The sequence below is a fragment of the Perognathus longimembris genome, chromosome 8 (genome assembly GCF_023159225.1).
Source record: "Perognathus longimembris pacificus isolate PPM17 chromosome 8, ASM2315922v1, whole genome shotgun sequence".
NCBI classification, from domain to species: domain Eukaryota; kingdom Metazoa; phylum Chordata; class Mammalia; order Rodentia; family Heteromyidae; genus Perognathus; species Perognathus longimembris.
In genome coordinates, this window is record NC_063168.1 from 2,367,527 (window position 1) to 2,380,270 (window position 12,744).

The 12,744-nt window shown below is 56.4% G+C and overlaps 1 protein-coding gene across 1 annotated transcript in view; it reads left to right on the forward strand.

The window, feature by feature from the left end:
- The window catches only part of Acoxl (acyl-CoA oxidase like), a 241,958-nt gene that overhangs the window by 210,593 nt on the left and 18,621 nt on the right, over positions 1-12,744 (forward strand). The window contains 1 exon segment of the mRNA XM_048353507.1: positions 2,785-2,855. Coding sequence (XP_048209464.1) covers positions 2,785-2,855 — 71 coding nt within the window.

Here is a 12,744-nt window from a genome sequence, read left to right on the forward strand (position 1 = left end):
CATTTTTAACTTATTCCGGATCCCAAATGCCAGGAGGAAAACTAATATACCTTCTCTCTGAAAATTTACCTCTCTTTGCTTATGATTTAGGAGATTTTATTTGCAGAAAAAAAACATAATGCTCTAATTACTGGAAAATAGTGGCTTTTGCTCAGAAACATGAGAGCCAAAGAAGGAAAAAGAGAGATGCACTCAGCTTAGAAACACCAGTTTAGTAAGTTTTGATATGTGCTTCAAGTAGCCTTGAGTGTTAAGTGTGGGAAAGGCCCGCTTTTCACCTTCATCTGTGGGTGCTTAGGACCCTTGATTAGGTCTATCAGAGTGGATGATGGGTACTTGATAGGGAAATTTAAAAAATCAAATCTGGTGAAGCTAAGCAGGGCACCGGTGGCTCAGGCCTATAAACCTAGCTACTTACGAGCCTGAGATCTGAGGATCTTGCTTTAAAGCCAGGCAAGAAGGTCTATGAGACTCTTAGCTTCAACTAACCACTAAAAAGCAGAAAGTGAACCTATAGCCCAAGAGGTAGAATGTCAGCCCTGAACCAAACACCCTCAATTCAAGCCCCGGTTCAGGCAGAAGAAAGAAAAAGGGAGAAACAGAAAGAAAGGAAAGGAAAAGGAAGAAAATTGGCGATATTCTCTTGATCAATTTTTGGCCTTAAAAATCACCCAGAAATTCTCTTTTAATTGCTGGAATAACTAAGAATTCCCACATATTTTCTAAGTGCAGGCAACTATTTTTCTATGTATATAGAAAAGTATATAGTGTATATAATACTATATATAAGTATAGTATATACTACATATATAAGTATATAGTGTATATACTATATACTTGATATATATACTATATACTATATACTTGATATATATACTATATACTTGATATATATATATACTATATACACGGGATTTGTAGAGAAAGCTTCTAACCAATTCTGACTGTGAACTGAAGTGTCAAAGTACACGAATCAAATACACAGGTCAATCAACAAAACAGCATGCCATTTTTAAAAAAATGGCTTTTCCAAGAGTTCAAAATGAGCTGCCTCCCTGTACAGAACACTTCCCGGGTGCGGTGGGTGTCAGCTGCCTGCCGCATGCGTAGTCCGCGTTCTTCAGATCCAAGCAGATTCATGTGAATTGAAACGCATGCAAACTCATCCTCGACCATAGGCGTGCACTTGAGTTTCCCTGCCAGTCGCTAGGAAAGGCTACTTGATGAGACACTGGGCTTCTGTCCGGAGCCCCAGGGGTGTCTGTGACCCCTGCCTCTCACGACCAGGGCGGCTCTGAGCGGAGCACCTCAGGCTGCTCCGGTCTTCGACCTCTTGCACGAAGTGGAACTGAGGTATCGTTTCAGATCAGGAGACCACGGTGAGAGGAAGCCCCAGAGAACCTGAGCCTCTCGGGCTGGCCCTGGTGCTCGAGGAACCAGCATGGAAACCGTTTGAGCGTGGCCTCTGCCTGTTGGTCTTCGGCGATGGTCCACAGTGGTAAAACCCCGTTGACCACGCCCCTGCTCAACGATCTGAAGCCGGCCCGTGTATCGTGGCCTGGAACCTTCGCTGTCAATGTCCCCTGTCAGTGGAGAGTCTGGGGGTGAGGTGAGGTTCCAGGAAGCTTTTCTGGAGGTTTTGCCAGCTGTCCTACCCATGACCTTCCTGTCTTCGGTGCTATATCCAGAATTTATGGATCTCAGTTTTCCAGAGTTGGCCAGATGCTATGTCTAATGAGGCCGTGGTGCTGAGGTGGTTTCCAGTGGAGTTTTGTTATCGTGTTGTCTTTTTAGCAAGGCGTGAAGGGCTCTGTGGGGGGGGGGGTACAGCATTCTTACGGTGAATGGTGTTCCTGGCTAGTCCTGGTGACACCAAGGAGAAGATGGGTGATGGAGACCATCTCTGATGCCGCCTCTGGCTCTGTGTCCTTGCCCTGGGCTACACCCAGAGAAGTCCAACGACAGCGGCTGCCTGAAGACAAGCCGCCTCCTGGCACACAGGAGTCCAGAGGCTCCAGAAAGGGTCTGTTTGGGGGCGTGAGCTGGGGCGCGCCTCGGGCCTGGGTAACTCACGAGGGTGGCTTTCCCAGCGGCTCCCGTAGACCTCGAGGGGGCCCGCGCGTGGGAAGGGGGTGCAGAGGAGAAGCCGCTGTGTTGCTGAGGGACGCACAGTGGGGACGCGGCTCGAGGCGGGCGACCGTGCTGGGCACCGAACCCGGCTCGCAGAGCGTGGGGAGATGGCGAGCCGTGCCGCCCGCAAGCTCGCCCGTGCGCGGAGAACGCGATGCCCGGAGGGGCCCAGGGCGAAGGCCACGGCGAGCGGCCGCGGCCCGCAAGCCCGGGACGAGGCGCGGGGGCCCGGGGGCTGGCCTTGCGAGGCCCCCCGGCCCGTGGGAAGGCGCTCGCTCCATCTCAGTGTGGCACTGAGTTCCACACGCGCCCCTAAGCCCGGCCCCACAGACGGGCGGCGGGGGGGCGAGACGGCCCACGTCGAGGTGAAACCTGGGTCCTCAGGGGTGTCCAGTGGAGTGTTGCTGGCACTGGTGGCCTCCTGCTCATAGGTGTCCTCGGTGGACTGGGTGGCCGTGTCAGTGTGTGCAGCGCCTGTCCCGTGCGGGGTACTGGGCTCGGTCCCCGGCACGCCGCGCTGGGCTCTCTGCTGAGTGGACGTGTCACTGTGTGCAGCACCTGTCCCGTGCGGGGTACTGTGCTCGGTCCCCGGCACCCCGCGCTGGGCTCTCGGGGCTGCGGGACACTCGCTCACGGTTCCCTCTTCCTTTCCAGTCACGCTGGAGCAGTTCTCGCTGGCCGTGCCGCGCTGCGCTGACCCCGAGGACCGGGCTTTGTTAATGAAGGTAGGGTAGCAGAGGAGCGCTCATTTCCTTGCGGCATCCCGGCACTTGCGTTGCCCGGAGGCGAGTTCGGTGCTGGGAGGCAGGCGTGAATTTATCATGTCTGAATCCTGTGCTCCGTGGGGATGTGCTTGTCATGGGCGTGGGGGGGGGGTGCTGGCTAATGAGGCTCCCGGCCGGCCGCGGGTGCGGGAGTGACAGGAGAGCGGGCGTGGACTGCTAGCGGGGACCCTGCCTCGTTCTCACAGGGCTCCGTGGCTGCTTTTCAACTTCCCCGGCAGTCTTGATTCTTTCAGTAGATTGATGAGGCTTGGCCCAATTCCATGTCTCCCACTACACTTCTTAATTAAGACAGAAGATCCCGCGTGCTCTGAGCCTACCACATCCTCGGGGTGTCACCAGAGGGAGTGCTGCACACGTTGGGCCGCTCGTGCTAACCACTGGGGTGACCTCCCGTGTCACGCACAGGCTCCGTGCCCTTCGCGAGGAGACAAACTCCTTTTCCCCTCCGCAGCAATCGTCTCCTTTCCTTCCAAACGGAACACGCACATCCACTTAGGGCGTGCATCGCGTGAGCCGCACGTGTGCAAAGAGCTGGCAAGCAGCTTGTGTGAATTCAATCGGCACAGACTCCTGGAAGGCAGAGAGCAGGAGATTCCTGAAGTGGATACTCTCCCCCTCCCCCTCCCCCCTCCCCCCTCCCCCCTCCCCCCCACTGGTGACTAAGACACCTGTGGTCACCTCGAAACCCTCCAGACTGACCCTGGAGCACTCGAGTTCCATGATGTCATTTCCGCTCAGCATCACCAGGAAAGGGTGTGTGCCGAGGATTGGGTTTCTTTCCCCAAACCCAGTTCCTTTACCAGGTGTCCTCTGTCTTTAGACATGGGTGGAAAAAAATGGGTGTCACCGGAAGGGATCTTCAGCTGATTTGCCTAAGAGGTGATATTTTTGGTCTGACATTATTTTAAGCTTTCGGTGATGTTAATTTTAAAATAAAGAATTGTTGCTGGGGCATCGGGGCTTCACACCTGTAATCCTAGCTACTCAAGAGGCTGAGATCTGAAGGTTGAGGTTCAAAGCCAGCCTGGGCCAGGAAAGTCCAGAGCTCGCTCTGCCTTCCTTGTAATTACATGACTTAGGACACCACAGTCCATGTCTGAGTGTCTTCTCAGAGAGAGAGAGAGAGAGAGAGAGAGAGAGAGAGAGAGAGAGAGAGAGAGAGAGATGGGGAACAGAGGCTACTCAAAACCTCCTCCTCTCCCCCCGTCTCGCCCCCAGGCTGCTCCTCGCGTGGTCTGCACTGGCCTCTCCCGTATACTTGGTCTGAAACGAACATAAAGACAGTTAAAGCAGACTGAGATGGCACGGGGTGCACCTGACATTCGGTGTTTGGTGACTTCCACCTTGCTGTTGCAGACTGCGGGACCCCAGTAACCGGGGGCGTCTTCATAATATTTGCAGATATTTGAACAGGCGTCATCAAAGGAGTTTCACTCTGCAAAAGTCGGCGCTCAGTTCATCGGCATCGAAACTATTTTCTGATTTTTCTTCAGGAGATTGAGGTTCTTTTCATGTCACATGCGAGAGACCTCAGGCGGTGGTGGGGGTGTACAGGCCTCGTCGGACGTGTGTAAGGGACCTCAGGCTTACAGTAGATCATTTTGACTACAGTCCATTTGCTGTGGGTTGTTATGTATGTTCTCGTACACTCCACAGATTACCTCCCGTCAACGCAGATATTTAACTCAACCTCCTGAAAATGTAATGGAGGTTAACTAACTCACAGATCTAGGTGAAATTTAATATATATATTTTTAAAAATCATATTTTTATCCTGGCGCTGGTGGCTCGCCTCTGTAAATCCTAGCTACTGAGGAGGCTGAGATCTGAGGATCACAGTTCAAAGCCAGGCCAAGCAGAAGAGCCCATTAGATTCATATCTCTAGGTAACTACCAAAACGACAACAACACATAGAAGTGGAGCTGTAGATCCAGTGGTAGGCAGCACCCAGGTCCTGAGTTCAAGTCTCAGTTGCCTATCATTGTGTTGTACATTGTCGAAGATAACTGAAAGCTCAGGGTGGGTCCCGTCCACGGGGATGCTCTGCACACGGACTGCAGACCAGGGGGAAGAAAAGCCCACAGGCAAGCAGCTGGTGACGCGGAAGCCAGAAACAGCACGACGGGGGGGCTCCAGAGGCCGGAGCCCTTCTCCCGTCACCAGGATGAGCAGGGGAGAGGGGACAAGGCGACTCGGCATCCGCATGGGGGCAGTGAGCAGAGACAGGGCCCCGGCCCCTGAGGCGGGGCTTCTGGCTGGGACAGTCACTCAGATGCGCTCCCTCCACCGCCCCTGGCAGGGCAATGTATCGTCACACCGTGGAGAGCTAGCTTCTGTGAGCGTCTCTGTGACTCAGTTTCCCCATCCACCAAGCAGAGGTCGGGGAGGACCCTGATGGACTTGGGGGGCTTTCCCACCACTACAGCCCCGTGAGGGGCCACGGAGGAGACACTGAGCTGGGGACCGCGGTCACTTGGCCGTCCCCCCCCCCCCCCCCGTGAGATTGCACTACTAGGGAAACCATAGAAAACGGCCCTGTTTCCTTTGTATCTCCGGGTTCCCCGCTCTCCCCAAGTCCCTGTGCCCGTTAGACTCTTCAACTCCTAGTGGCCACCATCCTGGAGACCCCGTTACCACTGGCCCCAGCCGCCCCCTCCTAGGGCTTTTGTGTCTACCCATCCTTCGGTCACACAGGTCTGTCTGTCTGTCTGTCTGTCCCGGGAAACAGCAGCGGGACTTGACGTGTCAGGGACACGTTCTCGCCTTCCGCCTGGGCTGGTCACTTTCTCTCCCTTAGCCCAGTCTCCGAGTAGAAAAAGAAGGCGCGATGGCCCCCAAGACCTCCCACACCCGCATGGGGCAGAGGGCTGCGGCCAAGCATGCTTCCAGAGGCCTCGCCCGGCCGCTCCCCGCCGGCGCCCTCCTCCCAGCCCCGCAGATCAGCCCCGGAACCCTGCGCCCTACCTGTGACTCCCTGGGTTTACTTCCAGGCCTAACTCCATTTCTGCTTTGGAAAAGGGCGAGCCAGGGTTTATTCTTCAAGCCTAGGTCTTTTTCGGGGGGGGGGGGGGGGGTGGAGGGGTCGCACTAGAGTTTGAACTCAGGGCCTAGCACTTGATCCATGCCTCCGGTGTGACTTTGGGGCAGTTGATTGGAGATGGAGTCAGCCTGGGCAGGAGAGTCTACGAGACTCTTTTTTTTTTTTTTTTTTTGGCCAGTCCTGGGCCTTGGACTCAGGGCCTGAGCACTGTCCCGGGCTTCTTCCCGCTCAAGGCTAGCGCTCTGCCACTTGAGCCACAGCGCCGCTTCTGGCTGTTTTCTGTATATGTGGTGCTGGGGAATCGAACCCAGGGCCTCGTGTATCCGAGGCAGGCACTCTTGCCACTAGGCCATATCCCCAGCCCCATATGAGACTCTTATTTCCAGTTAACTCCCCCCCGAAGCCAGAAGTAGAGGTGGGGCGCAAGTGGTAGGATGTCTGCCTTGAGCAACATAGCGAAGGGGCAGTGCCCAAGCCCCGAGCTCAGGCCCCATCCGAGGACACGGTAAAAGAACAAGGAGAAACCAAACCACAGCAACTACAGACCTGAGCCACCCACACCACCAAATCCTTCCATCTCCTAAGTCTGCAGATTTTCCCAGCTCTTCCCAGAAGCGGCCTTTCTTTCCTCCCGCCAGGCCTGGGGGTCTTTCACCCCCACCACAAAGACTCCCCCTTCCCCCGGGAAGCCCTGTGCTAAGGAGAAAGGGAATTTTCCACATGACCGCTCCACTGCCCTGCGCCCCCCTCCACCCCCGGAAAGGTTAAAAGACACCCAGCAAGCCGATTGTCTGGTGCTCCTTCAATTGTCATTGTCACAGAGATTCTTTCTGCTCCGCTTCTCCTGAAGATCCGCCCCCCCCCCCCCACACCACCACCACCACCACCCCGCCATGTTGCTTGGGCAAAAGGAAGAGCAACAGAGCCATGGAGCATCCGGCATAGGGATAGGGAATGGTGCCTCGGTTGGCCTCCGGGCTTCGGCGTCCAGAGGGGGCTCCCCGCAGCCCGCAAAGCTCTGAGCAGGGCGCTGGAAGGGGACTGCCCCCGCACGGCGGGCGGTTGGCGACAGTGGGCGAGGTGGGTTTTCCCCTCCCTCCTGCCCTCTCACCTGCCCCGCCTGGCTCGGCACCGAAGGCCCCCGGCTCAGCCCGCGCCTTGGGGCATTTCTTCAGCCCTTGGGGAGCAAGGGCTTCCTTCTGCCTCTCAAGTGGAGGCCCCGAGGGGCTGCCCGTGGGGGCCGCATCCCGTGTGCCCGCGCGGTCTGTCAGTCAGTCAGTCACCTGCGGCTGGTCATGGGATCGAGCCTCCCACACGTGGAAAAAAACACAAAGGTCCTCATTGGGGACTGGACTCGATGCACAAATGCAGCGAGGTGCAGCGTGGCAGTCCGGACTCTGAGTTCTGCTGGCAAATGATCAAGGGCAAGTAGGGTCCTCAGGGTCGGAATCCAGTCCTGTCCCCTCCAACTTACCTACTGCTTCCAAGTGAGCCACACGGACAGCTGTGTGCGTGTGTGTGCGTGTGTGTGTGCGTGTGTGTGTGTGCGCACGCGCGCGTGGGTGAGTGGTAGTCTTCTCAGAGAACAGAGAAGCCATCCAACAATTGTTGGCTGAGTGTTTCCTGTGTGCTAGGTAATACGTGTCTCTTGCCGGCTTACTTGAAAAAGTGATGCCTTCATGTTCACTCATCTCATAAGAGAAAATGGCTGCCGGTGACGGAGAGCTGCCGCTCCAGCCTTAGACTTCCGGGACCAGATGATTTCCTCTCATTCCTGGATTTCTGTAACACGGGGGCCCTGGAATGCCCCCCTCACTTCCGAATGTCTCCCCATGAATGCCAAACCCATGCCAGCTAGGGGGCTCAGCCCAAAACGTCACCCCCAAATCTCAGTGATGCTTATCTTTCCCAACGAGACTGAATTTGTTTGGCGCATAGGGTTTTTTGTTTGTTTTTTTTAAATTTCAGTGGCCTTGCTTTCTAACCCAAAGGAATTTTAGGATCCCCAACAAGCAAAGCAGTGACTCTGGCGGCTCTTGGCACGCATCTGCCACATTCCTACATCCGGAACATCTGGGGAGCGCGTCGTGGGCCACGTGCTGGGCACCGGCAGTGCAGGCTCCAGGAAGACACGGCTCTTGCTCTCAGATGTCCCCCCAGTGAAGGGCTGTACCCCAGTAAGCAAGCACCTTGCAGCAGGGAATTGATGAGAGAGCGCTCCTCTGAGCTTTCCCGCGGTGTGGATCCGGGGAAGCCTCCCCAGGGGGGTGGCCCACGTCTCGGTGAGAATTTGCATTTCCTCAGTTGCGTGGGTTCCACGGCGCGGTGTGTACCAGCGGTGTTGACCTGCCCAGTGGTGTTCTGTTTTCCTTTTATAGTATTTCAGGTGAGGTGACGCATGCCCTTGCGTGCTCAGTGTCAGAACAGGGGCCCCACACAGCTGCCTCCCCAGCAGAGGGTGTCCAGAAGCTTCCATGCTCGCCATGTCCGTTTCTCCAATGGACTTAGAGATGTGTAAAAACGCAGCCTCCACGATGCCCGTCTTGGCTGGGAAGACATTCCAGAACACGTTGGAAGCCATCACCAGCTCCCAGCTGCCCTCAAATTGTCTTGAGAGCCTGGCCTCCAGGCCAGAGGCGAGGGGAAGTCAGCGAACTGCGGGGACGGAACCGGAGGGGAAAGGCACAAGGTTCTGTGGCCGCCACAAGAGCTCCCCCCCCACCCCCAATCTGGCTCGGCACAGAGCTCTCTATCAGGTGGAGGGGGCTGGTGTCATTCCAGTGAACGCTGTGGGAGCAAACTGCGTGCACTTGATTACCCCGGGGGGGTGCACGGTCCACACGGACCGCAGCCACAAGGGAGGGCGTTACCTGCTCCATTGCCAAGCAGCTCAGGGGCTCCGCAGCTCCGCACCGGCCCGGACGCAGCAACCCGAGGCCGCAGGGCAGACCCTCCGCGGACTCCTGGCCCGGGCTGTGCCCACCAGGTGTGCCTGTAGCAGCAATGCCCCCCTCTCTGCAGAGCTGTAGGGGGCAAATTTCATCTCGGGCCACGTTAGAAGACGGGACAAGAGGAAATGGACTTGCCTGAGATGAGCACATTGGGAGGATTTGGTAGAAAAATCACACATGGGAAAGAAACCGAGAGCAAAATGTGGCCCCAGGAGACAGTGAGGGAGAGGAGAGGACAAGCCCCCCCTCCCCACCGCACCTGCACCCCGAGAGAAACCTGGAAATGCTTGCGATGGGATCAGTTCTCCTCTCTGCACCTGCCTGGCTCTTCCCCTGATTAAACCGTAGCTGCTGTCACCTGGATCCTTGTCACAAGGGTCACGGGCCTTGAGATTCCAAATGCATTGCGGACACCGATGAGGAGACGGGCGGAGGCTGCGTAGGGCAACGCCCTCCCAGTCCCAGGACCCAGGACCTGCCCTGCGGTCCCGGAATGGGCGCCCTGGGACTCCAGGGAGCACCGGCCGGCGCCCAGGACCAGGAGGAAGGGGGGAGGGGAGGGAGAGGATGCTGACTCTCACGCTGGGAGAAGGGTCGGGGGGCCGCGGGCCAGCGTGGGATCTTCTGAGGATGGGATGGAATCTTCCCATCCGTGGGCAAGCTTGCCACTGCCATTTTCTCTGTACTGTAAAGAGCAGCGTGGGGGCGAGGCAATGGGATTGTTCTGGAATCCTGCCCTCGGGGGAAGGGCAGCTAGGAACAGCCTGGTAATAATAGTTTGATGAATGTTATCCTCTGAAAGAACTCTCACAGAAAAGATAAACTTCAACGTCGGTACGGAGGCCAATCACATACCTAAGGTAAATCTATTATTAAAAGTAGAAGACTCCCTGGTTGAATAAAAAGTAAAAGCCAACTCCATGATATTTGGGGGTGGGGGTGGGGGGAGCCAGAGAGCGGCACCTGCTTCCAGGGAAAGAGTAGACCTACTTCCCCTATTCTTCCTGTTGAGTATAACTGAAAACACAAAACAATGGTACAACCAATCTGAAAGATGGAGACTAGACGGCAAAGCAGTTAGGAGCCCTGGACTCGAGTTAGGACGTAGAAAGGGATCCTCTGGATCCTTCCAGCATCCCAGAGCTGCCAGGGAAGCTGGCAACCTGGAAAAGCCTGTGGTCCACACCAGGAAGTGAAGGAGGACGAGGACGCAGGACAGACAGAGCCTGGCGAGGCAAGGAGGTCCCGGCAATCCCTGAGCCACGTGTGCCCCCCACCTCCGCACCCCTGCCGGGAAAGGCCCGGGGGAGCATAGACTTCCCCTCCCACCCGGGCTGTGTCTGAGCAGCCTGGTGGGAGCCCCGTCTCCACTGCGCCCCCTTCCCCCTGGTGTCTTCGGACATCCCCCGCATGGCCTGACTTTCTGTGACCCCAGTAATAAGGAGCCTCCGTCATCACAGAGACGCACCCCGTGATGAGGTCAGCAACGGACAAACGGAAAGCCAGGGCTCGGGCTGCCCCCCACCGGTAAGGAAGCCCCCCTAGCAGGGCCGGCCGAGGCTGAGGGCCCCCGCCCCCCGTGCCTGTCCACGGAGGCTGCGCTGGGCCCGTTCCTGCTGCGGAGCACGGCCGTGGCACGGTGGAAAGAAGAGCCACAGTCTCACGACAGAATGTCCACAGGGGCGCTTCTCAGCCCCAGGCCGCTCGCGTACCAAGAACCAGGGGAATCTTCAACCGAGTGGGAGAAACACAATCCACAGATGTAAAAGGTGAATGTACTAGCAAAGAAAGGAGAACCGCTCAATTTCAAGGCATAAAACTATACTGATTACTGGGTGCTTGCGGCTCACACTTGTAATCCTGCCTACTCAGGTGGCTGAGATCTGTGTCACACACACACACACACGCACACGCACACCCCTGCTGAATCAATCGAGGCTAAAGTATTCAGAGATACATGTATGTGTCTATCGATGGATCAAAACAGGAAATTCAATAATAGGCTTCGAAGTGTGTCTAGCTGACTTTTGAGACGGTGGCCAAAACACTTCCAATGGGAGGATGGAGCTTTTCAACCAATGGCGCCGGAGGCACTGGGTACCCACAGGCAGAAACAAGTGCCAAGAAACCCCAGGGCCCAGGGACCCAGGAGTGGCAAGAGCTTGAGTTGGGACCAATCTTATCTTAGGTTTCAAAAACAGAATCGAAGAAGAGCTTGGTAAGTGCTTCCTCACCTTCCCCAGCCCCTCAGCACGACAGGATGATGAGAACCTAGGTATTAGTAAGCGTTCCATTCGTATAACAAATGCTTGAGATAATAAAGAGAAAACGCTAGCCAGGCGTGGTGGCGCACACCTGTAATCCCAGCAAGGGAGGGAGGCCTAGGTACCCAATACGCCTTCAAGGGGGTGATATCCCACCCAATGCCCAGAAGACCCCCGCTAGGCCCCACCTCTCAAAGGTCCTGCCACCTCCAATGGCACCAAGCCAGGGGAAACTCTAACTCCTAGGCCTCTGCAGGAAAATTAAGATCCAAGCTACGGCAGCCCGGCTGCACGGTGGCTTAACAGATGCCCCGGAAGCCACCACGTCCCTGCCTGCACAGCTGGCCCTGCCAGCGCCACAGGCGGAGCGTTTGTCTGAGCCAGGTAACCACAGGACTGGGCAGCGGGCTGGAGAATCCCAGGTAGCAGCAGCGATGGTTTCCCACTGGCTGCCCTCAGCATTGGGGAGCTCTGTGGAGCAAGTCTGCTTGCTTGCTGTGCCGGTAGAAGATGTCTGGTTATCGTCTTCAGAGCTTTACTTTTGTAGCCCTTTGGCTTATTGATGGGTGCGTGTGTGTGTGTGTGTGTGTGTGTGTGCGCGCTTGTGCGAGAGGGCTTTTCGTTTCTGTATCTGAGAAGGCCGGCATAGAGCCATGTGTAAGCTTTTCTACGAAGGCAGCGAGCAGCCCGGCTGGCTGTGGCCCGTCCCTGCCTTCTGCCAAGTCCTGAGTGTTTGATCCTCCATGACACTGTATGTGCCCATCACCACCTGCCTGTGGTGCTCCCTCCCTCGTGGTGAGAAGCAGTTAGCTCTGCCCCAGCGCAGGGTGGAGGGAGGAGACCCCCGCCTGTCCCCAAGACGGGAGGACGCTGGGAGGAAGGGAGGAAAGGGCCTCCCTCTCCGGCCTCCCCTCCCGAGAACAGCAGCCGCCAGAATGACCCAGCTGTCACAGCCTGTCACGTTTCTGAAGCAGGATGACTTGTGAAACACCAGGAGTGCCCAGTAGGTTGGAGGGTTTTAGTTTTTGTTTTGTTTTTTTTTTTTAATTGGAAAAGGCCTCCAGGCAATTTGGAAGATAAAAAGACTTTGATCTTGAACAACACTTCAGAAGATCAAAGTTGACACTTCCCCCTGGCTCTCACAGGAGCTATGGGAAGAGCAAGCGCCTCACCTGTGGAGGAGCTGCACCTGGCGGGCCATGGCGGGGAGGGGCGGAGCTGAGCACCCGCCAGCCTGCTCCACGTGCAGCCCCTCTCCCGTGGCAAGAGAGGCCCGGAGAAATGGCAGAGCCAGTACTTTTTTGCTAACGCTGACAAAAATGCCTTCCACTAGGAGGTAGTAGCTCTGCCCATCAATTTTACAAGGCAGTAACGCAGCTCCCAAGTGGCCAGCGTCTGAGGCAGGAGGCAGAGCATCCATCAAGCTGAGAGAACGGGGTTGTTGCGGGGGGAACCCGCCCTCGCCTCGCGCTGCTCTTCCTCTGCATTAATAAGCTTTGTTCGTCTTCCCTGACCCTGCAGGGCCAGCCCGGGCCTCTGGCTCCCGCGTCTGGGTTATTATGCGGCTCAGGCT